This window comes from Paralichthys olivaceus, chromosome 17, assembly GCF_024713975.1.
Source record: "Paralichthys olivaceus isolate ysfri-2021 chromosome 17, ASM2471397v2, whole genome shotgun sequence".
Lineage (NCBI taxonomy): Eukaryota > Metazoa > Chordata > Actinopteri > Pleuronectiformes > Paralichthyidae > Paralichthys > Paralichthys olivaceus.
The window spans coordinates 879,006-904,020 of record NC_091109.1 but is presented as its reverse complement, the minus strand read 5'-3'; the positions used below and the strand labels follow the sequence as shown (position 1 = coordinate 904,020).

At 45.6% G+C, this 25,015-nt stretch overlaps 1 protein-coding gene across 1 annotated transcript in view; it reads left to right on the top strand.

Moving 5' to 3' along the window:
* Positions 1 to 25,015, top strand: part of gli3 (GLI family zinc finger 3) — an 88,282-nt gene that overhangs the window by 21,542 nt on the left and 41,725 nt on the right. Inside the window, exon 3 of the mRNA XM_069512578.1 lies at positions 13,314 to 13,535. Coding sequence (XP_069368679.1) covers positions 13,314 to 13,535 — 222 coding nt within the window. The remainder of the gene's footprint in view (positions 1 to 13,313; positions 13,536 to 25,015) is intronic.

The window sequence follows — 25,015 nt, the reverse complement described above, 5'->3', positions numbered from 1 at the left end:
CCCAGTCTCCTCCTCCTCCTCCTCCTCCTCCCTCCTAATCTCGCCACCTCTGCTTTCCACTTTTAAAAAGAAATCCCCCCTAAACAATGGTCCACTGTGGCAATCGGATCATTTCTGCGATGCTAAAGAAAATAGATGATTAATAAATTCATAAAATGAACATGAACACCCAACAACTGCCTGATGATAGATGCAGACTAGTAATTCAGCTCCAGGAGATCTGAAAAAGAATTGCAATAAATACAAACAGCTTGCTTTATTAAATTGAAATTCTTAGAGTTTACAAGCTGCCTGATATATTTTAGAAAAGATTTAGTGTATCACGACTGCTAAAAGGTGATCTCTGCCGTCTGTATTTGTGCTGTATGTATTTCATGGGGACCAGAGGAGGAAGTAGGGGCCCCTCTGTGTTGCCCTGCTCTGGGCTCTGCCTGTGGTGGCTAATGAGAGAGGACTGATGGAGGGATAAGGGACCTCATGGGAGCCCAGGCTGGCCCACAGGTCAAACAGCACAATGGAGGAGGCGTTATGGAGCCTGACACACAACCCCACACAGGAAAACTGGCTTTTAGTGTCAAAAGACCGCTCTGTGGTGCATAAATAAAACATACAAATACATTACAAGTTATTCAATAAACAAAACTACACTGAAGAAAAGAACGTATCCACAGTGTGGCTGTTTAAAATAAAAACATCATGAACTTAGACGAGGTATGAAACATAAAATCTACCTGTAGATTACTCTGAGTCCATGTGCACACACAGTGGATGTGCTCTGCCTTCACTGGTGAGCCACAGCCATTTCATGGACCTCTGCACTGAAGGCAATTTCCTGCAGCAGCAGGGGGACAGGCGTTTGGCAGCGCCACCTCACAGGGGCCCAAGGCGCAGGATTAGCTTAGCCTCGCTGCTAATCAGGGCGGAGGGGAACCTCAGCTGCTCAGCTCAGTCCAGCCCAGCCTGGCCTCTATTGTCTGGCACATTTCCGCCTGCCCAGAGCAGCCTGCTGGAGCTCCGCTGCTACTTCACTGCTGGAGGATGCACATAAGCCACCTCCTTTAGACTTATAGCATGCTGTGGAGATGTCGCCAGAACTTCACTGTAGTGGAATTGCATCTTCCTCTTTTTTTTGGTGTTCATCCTACTTGTTGACATTTTAACAAAAACTTAAAAATATTCCTTTATTTTTGAAGTTATGGTCGTGGATCCCTCAACTTTCTGCTAATATGCTGCCCCCTATTTGTGTGGAGTATGAATTTGAATTTAATATCACTAAGAATTCATGACAGAATGTAATCTCAATTCAGTAATTCAGTGATAGATTATTAAAACTAATATGTTATGAGAGTTCATGCTGACCATCACAAAGCGTCTTTAGAGGAACCTGAGGTGATTTTTCACTGACACGCTGAGAGCCCGAAAGGCCTGGGAGTCGGAGGTCACCGAGGTCAGAGGCGAGTCTCTGAACCGATAACCAGCCTCACAAAGACAAATCAGCGCTCGCCCTGTGTGACAGGATCGGGCTACATCGACCAGTCCGGCCCCGCTGCGTCCCAGCAGTGCCGCAACCATGCCAAATCCCACTCCTGTCGGAGAGGGAGGCACAGGGCGACCAAGGGCCCCATAAACTCATAAACCCATAAAGTGGAGAAACAGTAGTTGATTATTCTACCACTCTGTCCATTTGTTGTGAGGCATCAGTGGCTTCCCTCCTGCCAGGAGGAACAAAGCAGGAGTGTCCTGACCCTGCCAGGAGGATTTATTGTAGTGTGTTCTTATCCGCGTCCTCTCTGTTTTGTTCGCTCACTCACGCCTCCTTACAGCGGTCGGGTTCTAGTTGAATGTGATGAAACAGCAACCAGTGGTCTTACCACCGGGGCTGGAGTTTTTATGGAGAAAAGTGACTGAGATACTGAACTAAAACATGACAATACTATCATCAAGGGAGGTTTTTAAGATGATGTATATGTTAAAACATTATCTGCTTTTCCTCTTTTAGTTACTTGTTCATCACAAGAAAAACTACCACGTGCAAATTTAAAGATGCAGCATTTAAATTTAGTTTGTTGTGCCAAGATCATGGCTGGTGACCCGGTAAAGAAACAGTTTCAAGCCGTTTTCAGTTCTGTGCTCAGAGCTCCCTGGATTAAATCAAGACATGCTTTCAGGTTTGAGAGAGCAAAAAGCCCTATACCCCCTAATCTCTCTCCCCTGACCTCCACACCTCCTGGGCCTTGACTCTCACCCTTCTCCCTGCTCCCCCTTCTTGTTCCCCACCCAACCCTCTCCCTCATAGTGCGAAAGAGGAGCCAGGATCAAAGGCCATAAACCATGGCAGTGATTTCTAGTGATTGATTAGAAGCAGAGGTTGAGAAGCAGCAGCTCTCTCGCCTCCATTCTTCCCACCCTCTGGTGCTGCGCACGCATTCTCCCAGGGCTCTCATAAATAGCTCAGGCTTTAAGTGTGAAAAGAGCAGCCACGATTGGCAGACGGAGCCCAGAAACACATCCGTGCCGAAGCAGCTTGGCCAGTTTTTCTGCCTCTTCCTCCTGGATGGCAGGGGGGTGTCAGTTGATAAGAACCATTTGTTGTCTTGCTTGGATCTGGGGAGGGACAGTGTAATCCCCTTGCCCTGGTCTGTTTGCAGAGCTGGAGGAAAAGAGCAGAGAAGAGTAGGAGGAATTGATTTTCAGAGAGAGGGCATGCGGAGAATTGAACTCAGATGTGAAGCAGAGACGGGGTTTGAAAGAAACATTCTACTTGCGGGGAAACAAATGTCTGTAGCTTACAGCGGAGGGGCCGTGCAATTTGAACTTGAGCAAGTCCCTCTAATGTTAATCAATTGCATAGCTGTCTTTCACCATTCTCTCCCCTGCCTCCTCCTCCTCCCCTTGTCCTGAGCACAATTCAGCCCAGAGGCCCCTTGACAAGCGAGGAGTCCTGTAAAGGCATTTTAATAGACCATGGCCATTCAGTGGCACTGAGATTAATGCTCCCACATGCATGCTTTTGCGCAGAGACACAAACACACATGCACTTCGCTCTCTCTCTCCTACCCTGGCTGATCTCACCTGGAGCTGTGAGTCTAATGATGTTCCGAGTGTCGGCCTCGCAGCGACAGCTCCGGTCCCGGGGAGATGTGTCTCATGTCAGACTCTGCGCCAGACAGACTCCAATAAGAAAAGGGGTGGGGGTGGTGGGAGTGGGTGTTCTTCAACACAGCTGGAGCAGAGCCAAAACTAAAAGTGCAATTCTCCGAAGGTTTTGTTTTTCCTCTGTGGTATTTACAAAGTGATTGGGCGCATTTCTAAGTGTCATGGAGGATCTCATTACGCTCTTAAAAGCTTTTTATCCATCCACATGTTGTAAGATATGCACACGCTTTGCATACTGTAGATACTCTGTCATGCATGAATGCAGACACACAATCACAGATTTTCTCTCACTTTCCTCAACAATTACACACACACACACACACACACACACACACACACACACACACTTGGTGCAACTGGAGGATGGGGTCGCGATTATTAACTGTTTGGCAACCTCATGACTTCATCTTCGGTGCTGTCAGAGGCGGCCCACATTATGTCTTCGCTCGGCTCAATGGGCCCTTTGTTCTGGCTTGGCTCTGGAGCAGCTCAGCATGGGGCTGCGTGAGTCCAACAGTCCCACTGCGGCTCTGGAGGGAGGGAGACGGATGGATGGAGGGAGGTGGTGCATGGAGAGTGGGTGTTAGTGTGCGGGAAAGGGATGAGGAGAGAGGCAGGGAGCTTGAGGAGATTTGGGAAAGACATGGGAACTGAGAGAAGACTTGAGAGAGTGACGGATGACAGCAGGAAACCATGATTAGCAGGGAGAGAGTGAGAAAGAAATACTGGGGAGGTGGGATGTAGAGAGTTAAAAGAGGGGGAATGAAGGATGGAGGGGGACATGCCACAGGTGAGTCTTAAAGTAGCCTGGAGCAGCAGTCTTTCTCTATGATAATTTCAAGCACTGCTCTGCCTCCAGCCCACTGATTCATTCCAATGCGAGCACCAGATTATAAAGGCAACATGTCAGCTGAGCTCCCGCAGCCATCCTCATGTGGAATGTGGGATTAATGGCAAAGTAATGCAAGAGATTAGAGGAGGAGGCGAGAGTGGAGGATTCCACTGGCGGCAGTGACAGGAGAGGTCATACATGAGGGGAGCTCATTACCGAGAGCAGACAGCAGCAGACGTAGTACGGGTCGGGAGGACGTAAGGACAGAGAGCGTTGAAGCAGAAGATATGATGAGAAAAAACCAAGAGGTGAAAAGATGAAGCAAAAAAAGAAGTAGAGGGTTCTTCTTTATACGTGGGCAGATAGGAGCAGCGTTTACGTTAACTTTTTTATATTTTTATAACTATTATCTGCACCAGGTCCAACTCCCACTATAAATATACAACAGCAGGTACACTGTACGAGACTGAAATTGCTACTGGATTGTGCGTCCGCCTCTTCTTATTGTGCATTCACGTGGTGTCGGATTAATCTGAAAAAATACTTCCTATAGTTGGAACAACTTGTAAATTCAACTAATACAATTTTACAATCATATCTAAATAGAAGCTTATAATTAATGTCAACTTTTCAAATGTTGCACATGTTTTTCTGTCTTTACATAAGTCACAAATATGTTAAAACAGAATGTGTAAGTAAAATGCTCAAAGGCAACATATTAGTTTTACACCATTATATCCAATCTTAGGAGTAGCTCAGCCTCCAAATCTACATCCTTCATCCTATATTGTGCTTTCCTTTGCATTACAGAGGCGTTTATCTACTCACATAGACGGTGCCTCTTCCTTTTTCACCTCCAGCCGCTACCCAGCAGACAGTGGTTGAGTCTGTTTGGCCAACACAGCAGATCCTCTAATCTACAGAGCTTTCCCTACCTGCTGCAGACACTGGAATGAAGGGTCCAGATCTCTCCTGTATTGTAAAGGAGAGGGGGGGGGGTGAATAACACCCTGTTTTAAAGTTGTTTTCTTTAGAAGTCCAGCGATGGTTGACAAGTTTATAAAGGATTCATTGTGAGGTGATTTAGGACCTTTTAGTTCTTGAGGAGAGTAAGTGTGGAAAATTAACTAATGTTATTTTAAGTAGCTGATGTGTAAAGCTCCATGGGCAAGAATATGAATTTTTTTAACACCAGGTAACTTAATGTACGGCCTCCCGCTGTGGGAGCCGGGAGATGGAGTCAGTTGAGTTGTGTTATTTTTATGGTATTTGGCTTGTAGTTTGGAATTCTGATTGTCATGCTCTCTGGTAAAAAGGCCCTGTGTCCAAATGTGACGGGTTAGGAACAGTAAGCGTTACCAGCTGCAGCATCAAAGACCCGGGCGTGCTGTTCATTTAACCCAGATCCGTCACACTTGTGTGTAGCCTCCGATTCAACCTGTAATGTAGACATTCAGCAGAAAGCATAATACTGAGACTAATGTAGAGTTATTGATGCAAATTAACTCCCAGCACCTCTCTACCTGTAACACGTCAAAGGTTACCAGCTACATTTGAATGAATAAAAATCGCCACCAGCAAATTCTGTGCCAACACAGAAAGAGCAGATACACGTTTAGCCGTCTTGATTTAAATTGTTGTCTCTGTTCTCTGTCCGTGCTATGCCGGCATGAAACGCTTTCAAGTTCCCAAAAGTAGATGGGTCTGAAAATGGCCAGGCGTTGGATGGGACACACAATTACGTAAGCTTAGCCAGGACCTGTGTTTGGTATAAAGTTATTAAACTGACTGTGATCATTCATTGTGTGTGTCAAGTGTTTATTATGTCAGACAACTTAGGCCTACATTAGAGGTTTAGCTCAGGTTTCCAGCACTGGACCACAGGAATCACTGCTCGCATGTTTAACAGGTAGATGTAACTTTAACAACTGGGGTACGATAACCATTTTGTTCTATTACAGTTGCCTGATGACAAAAAACTGAAAAATATTTAAACTAGAATGGCTCCTCACCTTTTTTCAACAGTAAAAATGGCACACAATAAAAAAAAAAAATCAATTTCCTAAATATAAATATTTTTTTCATTAAGATCCACAAGTTATTCCACTGCAAATCTGTGAAAATATTAAATTGTCAAAGCAAGTGAGAAGAAATTCCTGGATCTGCCCCCTTAATCAAATCTATTCCAGAAGTTTATGTTTCTTCTTTGGCTGATACCCCACGCTTACACCAATTTTCAATAAAAATGGTTCCATTCTTTTTCTGTAATCCTTTTTGTGTAATAATGAAAATTCAATATGAGAGTCTTATTCATTTTCCTGTTGTATTGTTCATTTCAGCGTGAACAGTGATTTTTACGAAACCACCCGACAATGTCGTCCTCAAAACACATTTAAAGTTTTCAAATGATCTTTCTTATGAATTGAAACAGCCTCACTTGTCTTTACTGAGCTGCATAGCAGGTGTGAGAACAGATCAGCAACGATGGAGCAGGCAGTGAATTACACAGACGGATCCAAACATTCACAAGCCTAATCACCACAGAAGAGGGAGGGGAGGGGGAGCAAGAGAGAGAGAGAGAGAGAGAGAGTCCACTCTGGACTTAGACGTTCACCAGTCATTGATAAAGTGCTTAGCAGCAGGAAAATTAATGAATCCGGCCTGACTGGGAGAGGGGGGTTTGGGGTTGAAGGGGAGGGAGAGGAAGAGGAGGAGGGCTGTTGGGGTTGATAGGCTGGGTGGGTGTGTGTTTGGAGGGGGTAATCCTGTTCCAGCTAAATGGCTGATCCCTCTCATTCCTTAGATATCAAATGTCAAAAGTTAAATTAGCCTGCTAGCCTCAGATAGGAGTTAACATGGTTTTAAATGGGGTGTGGGGGTTGCTGATTCCTGCCTCCTCTGGGATGGTGGGCAGGTGCCTTTTGAAGTGTCTAATTATCCAGCTCCTAGTAAGTGCTGGCTAACTATCTTAATGAGGGCCTCTGTGCAGTGCACGCTCATGCACCTAAACACGTGTAACAGAAAGTGTGAATGTACGGTGGACCTGAAAGCTTGACGTATTGCAATTTAAGAAAAACACATGCATATAGATAACTTCCACTAGTGTCGTCACGATGCACAAACCGTGGCAACAACAGGCGGTTCTCAGCCCCGTAAACTTTTCAGTGTCTGCGTTTGTTGTGAGTATTTGCTGCATGTTTTCAATTTGCCGTGCATGTGTTTGATAATGTTTTCTCCCTCAAAGTTACGTGGAGCTCTCAGCGCCACTGCATGAATGTGCATTTTGAAGCTAACAAAAACACACAATATTTTACTATGTTTACATAAGAGAGCTCAGGGAAAAAAATACAACATGGACGTAAAGTCTGAGCAATTAACATTTATGTGAGAGAGGTTTATGATGTCATCCTATACTGTAAGGTGGAAACAGCCACAGTGGCATTTTGGAACGTTCTTGATGTGCTTGAAATTACTGTATTATTTCTTTTTTCTATTTTATCCTAACTGCTGGCTCTGTGTTTCTTTGCATTGGCTGGATATCCATTTTTCTTGGCACACGGTTCCTAATCTGAGTGCCACAGACTTGGTCCGAATCACTCTGGTGTCAGAAGTGGGATTCCAATGCTGAGGCCCAGTGGAAAACTGGCCCACTCTGGTCTGGTGGGCCGTGTGCCCAGGTTCACCCTAAAAAACCCATTTTCATAAATGGACATATTTCCGTCGTAGTCTTCCCCAGCACACAATCATTTTGCATTGTTGCAGAGAGCAGTTTGAATAACCAACAGGTCATGGCTGATCATTGCTGACTTGTGACTTTCTGAAGCAGTTTTAATGTAGTCTATAAGCCAAACTGCTAAATGGCATTTCTGCTTTGAAGCCTTGATCAAATGCATCTATTGGTGTTTGATTCCTTAAAGAATACAGAACAAGGTGCCCTCAAAAATGCATCAGGGTACATTTTAGAGCTTTCAGCTCTCACTGCAGTGCTCATTGCTCCCTCACAATGTGGCCCTGATGAAAAGGAAGTGGGGTTTCAGGCCGCTCTATGGTGGGCCTATGCCCCTAATGGGTGAATAAGGGGTAGCTGGGGGCAGCCGGAGGCTTGGCACGACACAACCCTGCTGTGAGGCTGATTTGAGGTGAGCACAGGGAAAATGGGAAGGAGCCATGCTGGCTTTGATTTGCCCCTCCCCAGCCTCAGGGCCTGGAGGCTGGAACTGCGAGATGCTGAGCTCTGGGTGCGTCCCTGCAGACCCCCGGCGGCAGCGAGCAGGCTGGGACTGAGGGCCACGGAGCTGGGGGTTGGGGCCTGCGCTGCCGAGAGCCAAATTGAGATGTGGGAGTCGTCAAATTTGCTTAGATGAATATTGAAGAGGGCATTTGTGGGCGCTGTGTGGGAAATCAGGAGCTGACAATAGACTGCTAACCAGGAGAGGGAACATCCTGACCTGCCCCTGCTTCTCTTTGCAATTCGTCTAAGCATCAGTCACACGCTTATGGTTAAATAATGCACCACCATGGATTCGCTCTTCAGAGACAGAATCAAACATGAGCACAAAGTCAGAGGAGGTGAACTTTATGTTTTCTGACAGATATTTTGACTGGGAATTGCTAATTATGCTGCCCACAGATATCAGGGTAATGGTCGGACTCTGCCGTGTGACTTTCAGAAGATTTGTCTGTCACGGAGTTTCCCAGAATGTCACCCATGTTAAGCAGATACAGGCACAAGCTGTATTAGGACTCTGTAACCTCCACATAATGCAGAACTGAACTTTGTTGTGGGGAAGGCACTGAGCTCCTTGTGGCACGGAGCCTGTCAGCCAAGAAGTTGATCAGAAAAATACCTCACACAATTGCCGTAATCCCCTGCGCTCTTGTCATGTTGGGTTTGGTGGAGTTTGAGCGGTCTCCCTCTCCCTCTCTTGTCTTTCAGTCTGCACTAATCGTGAATGATTCCCTCTGTCTATAGCGCCAATGCCAGGGCCGGTGAATCAGGTACATAAGCCTAAGCTGCTTGGAGAGGTGCTCTTATTAAACTCTAGCCAGCTGCTGGAATTTTTCTTCCCCCTCTCATTGTTAATTGGGGAGTCTTGAGTCTTTCCCGGGAGTTGATTTGCAAGAGAAAGAAAAAAGGAGCAAGAGATTATTGCACAGGAGGAGAGGAGCTTTGAAGAAGTGTTTTGTGATTTCACTGTATATCCTTCTCTACTCTCCTCCTTGCTCTCAGTGTGCTCCCCAGCCAAAATCTGTTTGTGCCACTGACAACGGGGCTTTGAGAAGTTCGAAGGTGGAACACAGCACATGTCTGGCTTTGGCTCAGAGGTACAACAACACCTCATCTGATGTTTTGGCTTTTAGGAAAGGCGGTAACAGAGGCGATGGCCCTTTGTGCACCCGTGAAACACACATGTCGTACCTTTAGACACTCTCTTGCTGTTTAAATGAGTTCAGGCTGGAGGGCAAATGGGATGCTTGAGAGTCAAGGGCAGATTGGCATGTGGAGGAACAGCAATCCTTGTTCTTAACCCCTGCCTCTAGAAAATACTTTCAAAAACAACAAGCCAAGGGTTTTGTTTCACTTTTCATTTCTTTGAATTGGCTGGGCACCCTTAACTTCAGCCCCCGCCCCTTGTCCCAGGGCCGAACTATTAGAGGAACTGGCCCCACTCCATTTCTCATTATCTCTTTTAAAATTTCATTTTGTCATTGCATCCATGCTCTCTTTTATACAGCCATATTAAAGGCCATGCAAAGGGTTTTCTCTGAAGGTATTTCGAACCAGAGTTTTACAATAGAGACCCCAGACAAGGGGAAAAAAGGGAGAAACCTGGGCTTTAGGATTTAATGAGTGGCTTGCTGGGGGTGAAAGGCAGATAGAAAGCAAGTGAAGGAGAGCAAGAGAGAGTGCATTTGTCGAGGGTTAGGGAGAGAGGAGAAAGAGTAGTAAGGGAAGAAGAATGCAGGAATGGAGCACCAGGTACCATTATAGTGGCAGAGAAAGCTCCTGAAATACTAGAGCTGGGGCGTGTGCTCTGATCAGGATGGCAGTGAGCACAATTACCTTCTTTTCAAATCCTTCAGTGACACTGCAGGAGGAAGGAGGACTTTGAAACTTGAAAGGCAGGAGCTCGCTTTCAACCTCAAACGCGAGCAGGAAAGGGCTCTGAAATTTGTTCAGTGCTCCCCATCCACCATTAGCTTGTTTCTTCCTCTCGCCTCCAGGCATTTAAGCGCTTTTTGAAAAGATGTTAAGAAATTCAATCACCATAGAGAGAGAGCAGGATGGTTCTTTTTCAGTTTTTTTTGAGAGGCATACTTTCCTCTGGTCCACAGAGGACCAGCCTGCTGCTTTTGTGTTCGGCTGAATAGACCTGCAAACTGGTGGAGGACTGGATGCAGCAACCATGGGAAAAGAGGAAATAAAAGAGGAATAAAAAATGAGGGAGGGAAAAGGGGAAAGGGTCTTTTGGGCTGATGGTCAGAGTTAGAGAAGTGTTGCAGGGTTGAACTTTTCAAAGTTGCACATGTTTACCTGTGTCTGCTGTGTCTTCATTATCCCATTTTTCTGACAGATACTTGACAAGTTATAAGGATACAAAAGGTTTCCACCAGCAGGTACAAGCAGCACAGAGGAGAAACCTTACTCCAGACTTCTCGGTCTCTTCCACCAGTCAGAAGAGTCAATTGACCCTTGTGCTGCTGAGTGTTTGTTTAAGCATTTAAGGTGCTATGAAGTGAAGTAATGAAGCCCCTTAAGGTGGTATATGGTGGAACGATGAACCCCCTCTGTGAGCTCACCATGGTGACTGGAGGGGGCTGGTGGGACTGTGACACCGCTGTGATTGAACTGTTAGTCGCTTGACCTCCCTTGGTGGAGAGAGTCATATCTGAATAGCAGTGAGGGGGCACACTCGAGAAGGAGAAAAAAAGAAAGGAAGAACAAGAGAGACTGGGGGAAAAGAGCCAATAAGACAAATTGAAATAACGAAAAATTGTGTTTTAATAAGATGTCTCACATTCTCCCTGTTGGGTTCTGACCCTGCCCTTTGCTCCTTGTCTTCCCTTTTCTTTCTCCACATTTCTTGCTTGAACTGTCGTGTCAATAAATGCGAAATGCCCAAAAAAGGTCTTAAAAAAAACACAAGAAAAACTGCATTTGCCCAGAGGCCTCCTAACTTCTCCGATATCTACTACCCTTGTGATGAATCTATTTCTAATACATCAAATATCAGTATGAACGTAAGAAAAAGGGCTTATAAATATGTAGCCAAATGTTTACTTTCCCAGATGATCAATGTGAGATTTCCTGGATGTGAAAGTGCTGAGAGTACACAGTGGAAGCCTGTACTACACGGCTACATGCTCTGCCCTGAGCAGCGCTTGCTCCCAGCATAGTTTACAGTTTCGACTTCTTTCATTCCATGACAGGAGATGAACCCAATTCCGAAATCCCTTTATGTTAATATTGCGCTTTGCAAGAGCAGACCTATTAATCCAGCTTTAACCGTATAAGTGCCATTATTCCCTTAATAAGATCACTGGCTGTGCAGTATAGGATTAAATACTTATATCATAACTGACACTGTCATTTCCTGCGGATGATAGAGGCTTGCCTCTCAGGCTGTCAGTTCCGCGTTAAGAATCCTTGAATCTGCTGCCAGTACTGCGCCGGGGCATGGCTGGCCTTGAATCCAGGTAATGGATGTGGGAGAGTGAGGGGAATAAAATTGGGACCCGTGGGTTGCTCCTTCAGCTCTCTCTCCTCGCCTCTCTCAATCTCATTCTCTCTTTCTGTTTCTCTCTCTTAACCTCCCCCTTGCTGATCGCTTCTCTTCTTCTGTGAAGTGCCACAGCATTATGCTGGTCCTCTTCGGTGCTTAAGGTAGTGCTCTTTAATCTGGCCCTCTCCTCCGTTTTTAATTGGTGGTTGGATGCTGTTGGGTTGCAGTGCGTGGTGGGGCAGCCCTGCGTCGCTTGGCTGCTAATACAACAGTACCTGTGGCACCAGCTCAGCAATGTTTAGCCAGGTTCTCAGTGAGCGATTAATGTGATTAATGCATCATAGAGCATTTGGATTGTACAGATGACCGACACCCTCAGTGGTGAGATCATATTTGTGTATAATCAGGGCTGAACACTGAACATTTACAGCAGCTGCTACTGAAGGAATCAGGGCCAGAAAAGAGATGAGAGCAGACTTCCTGGAACTAAATCTACACACACTGATGCATAAAAATATTATCTTCTTTATAAAATACAATGATTGAATCACAGATATCCACTAATACCATTAAGGGTTTTAATTAAAAAAAACAGTCAACCAAAATGTTGATTATTACCAATAAAGAATATACTTAAAAAATGCTTTAACAGAAAATGTACTTTTAAAATGAATAAAATACATACACTACATTAAAATGTCATAAAAAGTGACTGAGTTGGCCTGAGTTGTATCATACTACAGAAATGTCTAATTCCAGGTCAGGAGGCTAAATAACCCTTATATATATATATGTCAGTTCAGAGGTCAGGGTCAAGGGTCATGTATTCCTGGTGCAGCTCAGCCCTTGAACCCAAACTTCACATTTATCCCCTTTTTTTACCCAGCATGCCATTGAAATTTCTCCAGAGACCCCACTTCTCCTAATTTTCCCCCCAGAGAGAAAACGAGCATTAGATTTAGTTTGAGAACAGTGAGAGAGAGTGAGAGAGTGAGAGAGAGAGAGGAGGACGGCAGGGTTGATACAACCCATGACGCTGGTTAATGGGCAGTTTGGAATGCAGACGGAAAGCCGGCGCTGCCTCCCCATGGGAATCCATTTCTTTATAAAAAGAACAGACAGAGCTGAATTTAAGAACAGGCTTTGGGGAAAATCATGCCTCAATTGTGCGAAATGAAGAGGTTTTTTCATCAATGGTGCTATTTGCTCATACACCATCTGCCTCTGAACTCCGACTTTTGGTGCTGCGGAAGGCAAACCCCGGCAGATTTACTCTGATGACAGAGCATAGGTTTCAGGTGTACAGAGCTGATCCCCTGCTCCTCCCTTTACCTGTTCTCCCGCTACATGAACAGACTTCCTTACCAAGTGTGTGTGTGTGTGTGTGTGTGTACATCTGTGTGTGAAGCCGTTTTCAGACATGAACCCCAGATAATATAATGCTTGGACAATGCCTTTCACATATAAACAATGCAGCAGGAGGGAAATGCCTGAGTAGAGCACGCAGGAGGCAGGATATGATGTGTAATGTCCACCTGTTACTCCTCCAAAGTTTTCACGTCATACTTATGTTGCCTCTTTGAATCTGTCTACCCCAACAGAAGACGACAGTTCAGGTACACCCTACCACCGTGAGAGGCGCAATGCCATCAGCTCTCAGGCCCCAGCCAACGAGGAGCCCTCCACCTCCACAGAGGAACGCCCATCGCTGCTCAAGAAGGAGCTGCATGGTTCCCTGCCCCACCTGGCTGACCACGCCCTGCCCTACAGAGGAACTCTGTTCGCCATGGACCCCCGCAATGGCTACCTAGAGTCGCACTATCGTAAGTCCACTAAAAAAATTACCTTTTCTACCTCTATTTCTTTCTCTAAAAAGATTTAGCTCAAGGACGTGAATACAGCCGACCAAACACTGAGGCCAGTCTCTTCAATGTAGGTGAGAGGCAGGACTGGCTGAGATTGGCCCCGCTCTTGTGCTTGCTCTTTCCTACACACACACACACACACACACACACACACACACACACACACTTGTATTTCTGAACACATGCACACACTCCTGTCTTGTTTTGTGCTTGGGAAGTTAGTATGGGGAACGGCCAGCGTAGCTTCTTAATTCCCTCATTAGGGGCCTGTCTGAGCACAGTACTCCGCTTTCTCTCATCAACACACACTTCAAAGCCCCAAAGCAGCAGAGAGTCAAACCTCACCACTCCCTACTCTGCCTTTCTCTCTCTCTTTCTCTCTCTCTCTCTCTGGGACTCGGAAACTGTGAGAGAAAGGAAAGGCAGCGAGAGAGGGAAAAGGAGAGAGAGAGTAATGGAGACGAAGCCGGAGAGATTGAGGTGAAGGGAGAACTGTAGCCTGAGTTAGATCATTTGTAGAATAAGGTGAGATAGTGGGTAGATGAAAAGTGCAGCTGTGTGTATGTGGAACGACAGAACAGGAGATGATTGGGGAGTAAGAGGCTGATTAGGAGGTTAATTCAGGGGTGGCTGTTGCCAGGACTTAGCCTGGATTTGATGTGATAGCTTGTTTAGTTTGGTTAAATTGGCTCTGAATTGGGACAGACGAGTGGGACGGAGTGATTTTAATCCTGTGGCAGTAATAAAAGGTCTATTGGACCCCAACCTTATACTGTAACTCCAGCCGCTTCATTAGCTGTTACTCCCCCGTGCTTGGGTGCCTGGGAGTCACCAAGGTGCCTCTTTAAGCAAAAGGACAGGGTCCTCGAGGGCAGAACATTACTGCCCATTACATCCTGACCTACCTCAGCAACACTGCCACTTCTCATTTTATGTATGTCTGTGGGTACGTGTGAAGGAGCCCTGGCGGTTCCAGACCACTGAAGCCTTCGGGGTTGGAGCAGAGTGGGGGGGTTGCAGGGGTCACTGTGAGGCTTGGGGGTCATGTGGAAAAGTCACAGTCTGAAATGGAGAGTTCAAAAGCAGCAGGAAAAGTCAAAAGGGCCGCAGAGCTTCGAGAAGCTTTCATCTGGACTCAAGAGGCTTGAAGGCTGCAATCACACGAAACATGGTGGAGGAGAGCACAGTGATGCTTGCTGGGAAAATCTAGGTATGACGCACGCTGCTTCTAAACCCCTTCTTGCACATTTTAAGATACAAGAATTTAGTGTTGGGGCTAAAACAACAGAAGACTAATTGACAGCAATTTAATAATTGATTATTTTCTATTTTATCAAGCAGAAATGCCAAAACAGTTGCAGCTTCTGGAATATAAGGATTTGCTGCTTTTCTTTTATCACTACAGACTTTAGGAATAATCATGAATGAAAACTATTAAGAGAGTGCGTATCTCTGCCAGGACCAGAACAGTCCTCTTATGAAACCACATTTAAACTCACTTGGTCCAGATTTTTATTTGGATCTGCACCAAATTGAACAAACTCATAAATATTAGTCACATAAACATGCCAGATTTTTTTTCCCATTAAGAAAAAAGAAATATAATTATTCTCTTAGTTATCCTGCTAAATAACAAACAGAGAGACAAACTGAAAATATAATCTTAGCGGAGGAAATAGTATCAAGTATCAGCAGATAGAAAATAATTACTTTAAACAACTAAATAAATAAATTTAGACTTAAACACACAGTCTGAATGGCTCGTAGTGTTTTTTATTGATCCTCTCTGTCCGTTCCCTGATCCTGACTCTGCTCCGGAAGACCTGTGATCAGAGATGAGAGCATTGCTGTAACACCTCCTCCTGGCCCCAGGTGTTAAGGACATGGGGTGTCCCTTAAGGCAACGGTCCCATTTTGTCTGATTGAACCCAGTACCAGAGCTCAATCCCCATGAGCTCCGGCGGTCTGAGGGTCAGCAGAATGAAGGGGCTCCCCTAAAACCTCCACTTCCCCTCCCTCCCTCCGCCGCTTTGAACCAGGAGCCCGTAGCGTCTGTCGCCACTCTTATACCACAAGGTGTAAAAAGCCACTGGCTCCTGTTCTGGTTTCTGGTTCCATACATGTGAGCACACACATGTTAAACACACACACACACACACTCAGCCTTTAGTCCACCAGCGGCAGCCCCTCTCTATGAGGGCTTTGTCACCTCCTAAATTCATCCCAGGTGTGTGCATGTGTGTGTGTTTGTGATGGAGAGGGGGCCCTAAGCCTTTGTGCTGTGCTTGCACAGTGCACCACGCCACGCAGCAGACAGCCAGGTAAATCCGATTACTCTTAGCGCTGTTGTGTGTCAGTGCTTAATGTGCCTAAATGCGATGGCACCTGCAGCCTCCCCACACCTGGCCACTGGGTTTTGAAAATGGTAGCAACGTGCTGGGAAGCGTGGGAGTTGAACAACAGGAAAGAGAGCAAGGGGGGTTTATCTTCAGGGGTCTGCGCTCTGGGTAAATCTCTGCTATTCACCCAGACTTGTGGTCTCCCACTCCTCTTGCGTCCACGGCCTAAGACTGTGTTTACTCTGGTTTTTACACCCACTTCAGTGCAGAAAAGAGGAGACACTAAGGAAACATTGCCCCATTGTTACCATTAGCTAATCGTGGTGTTGCCTGAGTCTTAGCTGCTTTTCTTGGGCAAACACTGGATAAGAGTCCATATCCTTCTTACCACAACACTAATACATGGGGCTTTGCTGTGGGATAAGTTGAAAAGGATTGAGATGAGGATTAATGAGGAAGAAGTCTTTCTTTAAGATCTTAATTGTGTAGAAATGTGAATGGGATGTGCGGCGCCGACATCTGTTTACATTATGTGCTGATTAGCCGGTCAGTGGTCCTGCAGCAACAGTGAGCCCTCTTGCTGGCGAAGCATCTCTGGCTTCTTTTAAAGTGTCTTTCTTAAACACTTGCCCTTCTTTGCTGAACCAAACACATCCATGGAGGGACTTAATGCACATCCTTCTCAATGGTTTTCTTGCAAATGTTAAAACTGCACTGAAACACCAGAGAGTGTTGAGTGAAAAGGAGGCAACTAGCTTTAGAGACAATACTTGAGGATTTTAGTGGAGAAGTGACACCAGATTTGTGACTCTGTGGTATCAGTGATACAGTCGATCATTTATAGGACTAAACCAGACACATTAAGTTTGTCTCCAGTCTATGACGGCTGCCTTTCTGTCCTATAGTCTTTGGGTTAAAAAAAAAGAAGAAGAATCAAGCCCAGTTTTGGATCCCGGGGCATAATCCCGACACTAAAGCCTTGCTGTCCTTGACTGATCTCAGAAACCAAGCTTGCTAAGCTAGAGGCAGTGAAGGTATGGATCTCTTGGCTGAAGTTTTTTTTTCACATGTATCACAGCATCCCAACTCTCTGCGCCTGGCCAAAGGTGACTGCTCCCAGGTTCACACTGACCCTGTGTTCCGGGAAAGCTAGAACGAACACCGAGCCATGGCATAAAACCTGTTCCGGGGTTTTATGGCGTGGCGGGGGTGGTGGGTGTCCAATCATATGGGTTAAACTCTAAACTGCTGTTGCGAGCTGATCTCAGGTCTACTGGGCCGTAGCACGCCAGCCTCTGCCCTGGCGTCAGTCTGTCTGCCTCAATATCAAAATGCAGCTGACCACTGAACTGAATGAGCTAGCTGTCACCAAACTGAACGTGATCTGCACAGCAATGGCCCTGGACTCTCTACAGTTAATTACAGTGCTTGGTCATTCAGTTCGTATGGACCTTTCCAGATGTCTAGAAAGAGAAGCAGGAAAGAGGAATTATAAAGTGTGGGTGTATGTTTGGGATTTAAAAAAAAGTGCTCTTCTAAAATTGTGCTGAAAGAACCAACTTTCTGGCCCCTTGTTGGTTTAAACGTGAAAAAGGTTCAAACATCCTCCTCCAAAAAGAACTGAGGGGCGCAGAGGCGAGCCTGGGGTGAGGAGCCATGTGCCCGCTTCATGGGTAAGTGTTTGTCTTTGTGATTGTTACAATATTGGCTTTTTGAGCATGGTGGCACGTTGTAGTCCCCCAGCGGTGTGCCGGCACAGAGAAGCCTGGGGCACACTGCAGGCAATGGAGAGGGATTCCTTCCATCCACCTCCTTTCATCAAGAAAGAACAACATGGGCCTGTGCTCTGCTGTGGCCCCTTGGTCCAGCGCACCAGGGATAATCAGATGATCCCCTTTTATACAGCTTATTAGAGGCATCTCATGCTGTAGGATAGGCCATATTCTCACATGCATGTGCCCCTTTGTAGCGCTGGATGATTTAAGGGGGTTAAGCAGAGTCTGAAGTGCATCGAGAATGCACTTTTAAGGTTGCGTGGTGCTCTTACCACAGAGCTGATGCGTGTGAACTGGGTGTTTCGGAATAATGGCAGTTCTTACAATGACAAGATTAAATGTGAAGGGGCTAAGAGGAATTAAGAAGAATTTTCAGAGAACTTAAGATGTTCAAAGAATACTACTCAGCATTTCTTGGTATCATTATAGCAACATCTGTCAGTGTGTTTTACTTCTTTTCAAATGAGATTGGGTAATCAGTCAAGTGGCAGATGCGAGCAGGAACAATGAGCACTTTGCTGTCGTCGCAAAGGCTTAAAATGAAGATTTCTGCTGCATTTTGTTTCTCCAGAAGCAGAAGCCGCTGCAGCAGACACCACGGGCGACAACAAAATCAAGCACAATACTATAAAAAACAAGATGTCTAAATGCTCACGGGGCTTCTCCTCAGCTAGCTGGTTAAAGCCACAATATATTAAGCAGTTTCTCTCCTCCTTAAGTTGCCCTGTAGTCTCCAGTAGGATAATCACCTCTGTGTCTGCGGGAGAATCAAAGAATTGTTTCATGCCTTTCTGTGTTTGTTTTCCTGCGTATCCAATTCTCATCTTAGCCTCCTTTTTTATTTATTTATATATTTGCATTCCACTCACACAGTGGCAAAGATAAGCGCTGTATCCCTTCAGCCAACAACCCGTATCTTGCTCTTGTCTCTGGAGGGTCGCAAGTATATATTGTTCTACACGTAGGGGAGGCTGATGAACACAGTATAATTAAAATGTTTTCAGCAGCCTGGTGAAATGTGAGATATATCGCTGGAGAAACAAGAGAGGGAGTAAGGGCTGAGTGTGAGGGTATAAGTGAGACAGAAGGGTAGGAAAAGGAGAGAAGGATTGGAGAAGAAGGAGGGGGTGTAACAAAGCAGAAAATGAAGAGAGACATAAAAGAATGGGAGCTCAAGGAGGTCAGCCCCATCACAGGCTTTAGTGTTGCCTTCAAAGATGCCTGGGACAGGTGGCAGCTCCAGACAATCTCGCACCACAGAGCAGCATCCTCTCAGGAGGAGATAAGGGATTCCTCCATCCAGGCACCCTCCTCTCCCTCCTCCTCCCTCGCTCACACTCTCCACCTCCCTCATACCCGCCCCCCTCTCCTCCTCCTCTTCTTTTTCCCATCTTCCCCAGTTCTCCCAGCCAGGCCTCTTTGATGTGGCTCAGTGTGAGCGGGCAGCTGTAGGCCATGGGGCTGCGGCAGCGCTGCTGGGCCACTGGGCCGGTGGACCGCTGGGAGCAGACTCAAGCGCGGCTCAATCAGTGGGGCTCTCCGGTGCCCGGCACTTTCAGGTCTCATTAAAGCGCTCCGGCAGGGTTAATCCTCTTTAAGGTTTACATGGGCCCCAGTTTGTCTCTCTGCCCAGGCTGAAGGAACCCCTGGGCGCCACCTGTGTGACAAAGACTCAAATCACTGTGACACAAGTTCCCTCCGTCTGCTGCCTCTCTCCTTTACTCCCCTTGTACCCTCTCCTCTCTCTTCCCTCTTTCTGTATGGCCTTTGCTTTCCGTCCCCTGTGCATTCTGCCCCTTCTTGCCTCCCTTTCCCTTGACAGTACCTAGGCCTGGTTGTAAGTCTTTTAGGATTATTTGGGTGGAAACTGTTGACAGGGAGTGCAGTAAACGGATTACAACTTTGTTCTTGTTTTGGGATGCTGTGTGGAGGGAAAGGGGAGAGATCAGGAGGATGCGCTTTGAATAATGAGAGAGGAGAGGAAAAAGAGATAGGCCTAGAGCGGGATTAATTGAAAGAATTAGGAGGACGATGCAAGAGTGAGGGAGAGAGGGTGAAAGAGAGGGTAAGGTGACAGCAATGCACAGAGCGTACAGAGTGTAAAAGAGGGAGAATCAGAGAATTCCAGATGTTGCTGCACTCATCAGACCCTAATTGGTCCAGAAGCGTCAACCCGTCTGGCCCTGCAGAGCCCAGTTTGTCTGATTGCTGACACTGGGCTTTGTCTTTGCTCTGTGACACACAATTTCCTCCATTTGCCCAAATAATGGCTACTTACCTCCAGAGTGTTTGTTTAATGTCTGTATAGGTTTGGTGGAAAATAGGAATATATGAATTTACAACACAAGGAAATACCATTTGATTATAAACTATATTAAACAACTGCATTTATGGTTTTGAATGTTAAAGGTTATACATTCAAACTCCTGCATGTGTGACCATTTTATAATGGATACAGTAAGTTTTTTGATTGATTTCCCACCTTCCCACTGGTTGCCACTAATTTTAACACCATATGAAAATATTGTAGCCAATTATGAGCTCAACCTTTTTTCTTGGATTTTTCCAAATATTGAGATTCCAGAGTTGGTTTTAAAATTGCAAGAAGCTGCTTTTTTTGTATGAGACAGCTCGCCTCCCTTTTCTTGCGATTTTCTCACTGGGTTACTTTTTTTTTCATCAGTTCACTCTCAAGTCTTTCTGCCCTTGAATGCACCTCGAAGAAGTATTTTTACACCGGCACCTTATTTTAACCACATTACCATGCGGTAATACATAATTTTGACAAAAAATAAATAAAGCTGACAAAATACTCGCTGTGATGGATTACCTCTCTAAATCAAGATTAAAGTACCTCCAAGTTGACATTCATATTGCACCGAGAACAACGGCGAACAGGAAATATTTTCTTTAGTAAACAAAGTTACATCAAAATGCCCGGTTTTAGTCAGTGACCCCCCAGCGTGGTTCAAAATTGAGAAGACGTCCATGTTCCCCGCACGGTGCCCAGCCTTTGTGTTATTATAATGCAGGTGTATTCACCTCACAGTCACAATCACAGAGGCCCAGGGAGGAGCTGTGACACAGGGCTACAGGGGGTCAGTCTTTCACAGTGTAGCTGTGTGGCATTGACGTCAATGACCTTGACTCTCGTGTATATATATGTATGTTATGCTACATTTTCTACGATATGGGCATTAAAAGGAGTTTTTAAAAACAGATAGTTGACACTGTGGATCTTTTCATTTCTTCTGTGACCCTAATTTCTAAATAAAGATCTCAAACAAAAGATCAAACCCTAGAGCGGCTTTGTATTTGAGAAGAGTAAATCACACAGGGGGAGTTGAAGCAAACTAAAAGTCCTGGTGAGTTAACCCCAGGTTTAAATCAACTCCCTTCTCTCTGTGTGGAGGGTTGGAGATAGACAGATGAGAGATAGAGAGTTGGAGAGAAGTGTAGTGCCATGTTTCAGTTACTAAACTGCTGTGTAAATCACTCCCCCAGCTGGGTGGGGGAGACGAGGCCGGAGGGTGGGGTAGGAAAGAGAGGGTGCTGAAGTGAGGGGAGAGAGAGCCAACGCGTGATGCTTTGTTCTGCTCCCCAGTTTATCCCAATCTGGAGAAATTCACCAAATGTAGGAGATAGATTGGCGCTGCGCAGGGGCCTCGTGAAATAACCCTCACTCCCTGATCCACACTGGGATACAGGGAGGTGGAGAGGGTTTGAAAAATGGGGGAATAGCTGGGGGCCCCTGGAAAAGCTGTGTGAATGCTCGGCTACAGAAGGGCAGGGGTAGCTATTGAAGTGCAGTTACAGGACGTCTGGTTGCTTAAAAAGTTTTCTATACAAATAGTATTTCAGATATTTGTCCTACACATTTCACAGGGGTTCAAAGATTTGAACTCTCAGATAGAGGTAGTTGGGTATTGTTGCATGTCGCGTGGATGATGTACGAGCACAATGAAGCCTTGAAAAATGATCCTGTACTTAGCTTTGTTGGTGCAGAGATAACCTGCGTAAAGATTAAATCCCAGAGCAAATATGTATAGACTTGTAGAACCATGAAGAGAAAGGACAGGCATTGACCGACTTGTTCAGTCTAGACAAACAAATTACTTCTGACAGCGAGTAGCGATGGAATGTATACTTGAACAGAGCAGCCTGTTATCGTGCGTAGCTGACGTCTCTCTTTTTTTACTGCTCACTTTCTCTCCTCCTCTCTGTTCTGCTTTCTTTCCCCCACTGCGTTAATTACTTTTACACACAGAAAAACTTTTTGTGTTTCAAGGGTGTGAGAGCAATTGTGCAAGAGAGACAGCGAAAGCAAAAATGGCGCAGAACGCAGCGGAGGAGAGAGAAAAAAAATCTATTGATTTTCAGAGGAAGGGCAGAGTGTGATCTAGCAGCCATACGTATATGATGAATGGCAGAGAGATTAGCAATCCAACACTTAACATTCTTCTGTTATTTAACCTCTCTGCTCGCTTTCTTCTCCCTTTTTCTTAACTCTTGCTCTTTGCAGAATAAAGAGCTGTTTTTTATCTTTCTCTGTTCCCGTGCCCAAACATTTCATACTGTACAGAAAGCTTTGCACAGCCAGAGCATTAGGCTAATTTATGCAGTGGTAATTAGGCCATTAGACCTGAAACAATCTGGGACCTGTAATTAAGCAAAGCGCTCCAAAAGTCAACCGCAACTCCCATTGAGCTTAGCTAAACACTCCCAAAGTGTTGTTTACATGTCCAAACAGCTTGAGGTCTCAGTGTAAGCAGACGTGATGAGAGACTGGTTGTGAGGGGATTGATCACAGGGAGAATTCCCCTTCACCAGCGGGCCAGCGTCCAGACTACTTCCGCTGATGGTCTGTATGAGCTCCATCTCCTGCCAGCCAGTTACTGATGGGAGGCCCGTGTGTCACGTGTCTCAGGGGAGGCAGGATGAAAAATGTTTAACGCACCAAAGTCACACACCATGCAAGCACGCAACATTCACAGTCATGCTTGACTGCAGACATTGTATTGTGTTTGTAGCCTTGAATTATGTAACTTTTTCATGACTTTATTTGTGGAATAATTTATGTTCCCCTCCTCAGACCCCCCCGCCTAACATTGAACCATTCCGACCCCCTCCAAAAACAAAGTGCATACTGTGCACAGGCATAGATATCAGTAAAGTCATAGTATATTATTATGTACATAGAACATTTTAAGTGCAATCCTCCACCATCATCCCAGACACGTCATACACACATATTTAGATGTTCTAGTCTTCTACCAAACCTCAAAGATTACGAGAATCGTTGCTGTGGACTCATTTAATCCGCCGTTCTCTGGGCCCCAGGCATGAGCCCACATTGCCTCCCCTGTTGCAGTGTCCCTGGTGACATCTCCAGATGACACCTTCAGGAGTAAGTAAGAACAGCAGTAACAGAATACGCCCTGCATCGTTACAGCAAACTCACGTACACGCTCAGGTACTCACTCCCAGAGAGGAGCGACACAAGTTTCACACACATGTACTTGTAAACATGCAGATACACAAAGTCTGGAGCATCTTTCACATAGTTTGCAAAGTGTTGCAGAAATATGGTGCAACTGCAGGCCTCGCTGCAGACGAGCGTGCCTGAGCAGTGAGATCATGAGCAGGGAAAGAGGTGGCATAATGAAATCTGGCAGTCTCAGCCACGGCACAGGCTTCATATGTTCCACATTAGCAATTCACAAACCTCTGGAGCAGGCCCCAGCAGCCCTTTTCTCCCTCCGCCTTAGTCACTTATGACAATCTGTCACTGGCTCTTTGTGCTCTCTCAGCGGCGTGTCGTTGAGGAGTGCCGTTTTTACAGAGGAGCGTTTCGTCCTCGGCTGCGGGCGACGCTCTGTTAGAGCAGAGTCAGTGAACCCTCACCAGCGCAGAGGAGGAGACCAGGTTTAGCCGTCAAGACAATAAACTCACAATGCTGAGTTGACAACAAAAGAGAAGGAAGAGAAATTGTTATTGTTGTGTATTATGAAAACCCAAATCAGAATTGTGAGTGACAGCACGAATTCTCCTAAAGTATCACATCACAAATGTTCCAAAGCCCGGTGAAGATCCTTTGTGGAAATACTTCCATTATGAAAGGAGATTAACCAATAAGGATATTGCAAATGATATGCTTTAGGCTTCATCCTCCCCTTGTCCTCCCCCTTCTTTTGAAATTATTCAAGTGTCCAATAAAGGACAAGGCAATTACCATCCTCTCTTTAATGAAGGAGAAGCCGGCTTCTCCCTCATTCCTGAGCATGGTGTTTGTACTGAATTAGAATTAATGAGCTTGGTCAAAGTTTGCCTCTAATTGCCCTTTCATTAAGACCCATTTGTAATCATGTCTTAATGACGTCTATCCAGTCTCCTGAAAGAATCAAAAAATTTTTAGCACAAAATTAATAATGCTGCTCTGAAAAGTTGCACTGGCCTCGTTAAAATGTTTGAGTACTGAAGAGCTATGAAAATGTTTTTCAGTGTCAGAAAGTTTGAAAACTACCTCGTGTTCCCAAAGTCCTGATTTTCAGTGTTTGGCTGATGTGATTTAATCCCCCTCTCTTTACCAGTGGTGGTTGATTCAGGTAAAAAAAAAACTGTGCCGCTTGTGTTTGCTATCTATGTGCCCTCCAGCTGTTTTCTCTATTAGAAGAATACCCCTGAATATCCAGAAGAGCAGGAGCAATTTAGTCCCGGAGTAAACAGTAAGGAGTCCCTGCAGGAAACACTGGAGATGGATTGCAGGATGGAGTCTCTCCCCCTCTCTCCTTCGCCCTCTGTTCTTTGCGACTGTATACATTCCCTCCAGTGACACAGGGCTGTTTGCCTTGCTAATGGAGAGCTGCGCTGGCGTAAAAGAGGTGGCAGGCTCTATTTAGATAGGGCCATGGTAAAGTAAACTTCTGAGTTAGATTTAAATAAACCTCGGCGGAACCGTTTGCCATGCGGCAAAGTCGTGGGCCACAGTGAGAGGAGGGAGGGGAAGAGTGATGAAGGAGCGAGAGGAAGAAAAAAAAAAAAGGTCCAGTCTAGGCACAGGGCTGTGCTGACTGAGGAGCTCCAGAGACATAAACATAGGGGGGATCTGGGCAATTCAATGAGGAGTGGCGGATGTGGGAATGAAGGGGTGGAGTCTTCAAAATGATTTCACGGTTTGTAATGTCTGCAGTCATCCCACATTGCCCAACAGGACAGAGGTCAGTGCAAAGTTCCTACAGGGATCAGCATCAACAACATGAAGCCTTTACTCCCATCAAGCTAGAACTCAGTACACAAACCTGAAGGTTCATTTCCGACTCTGACA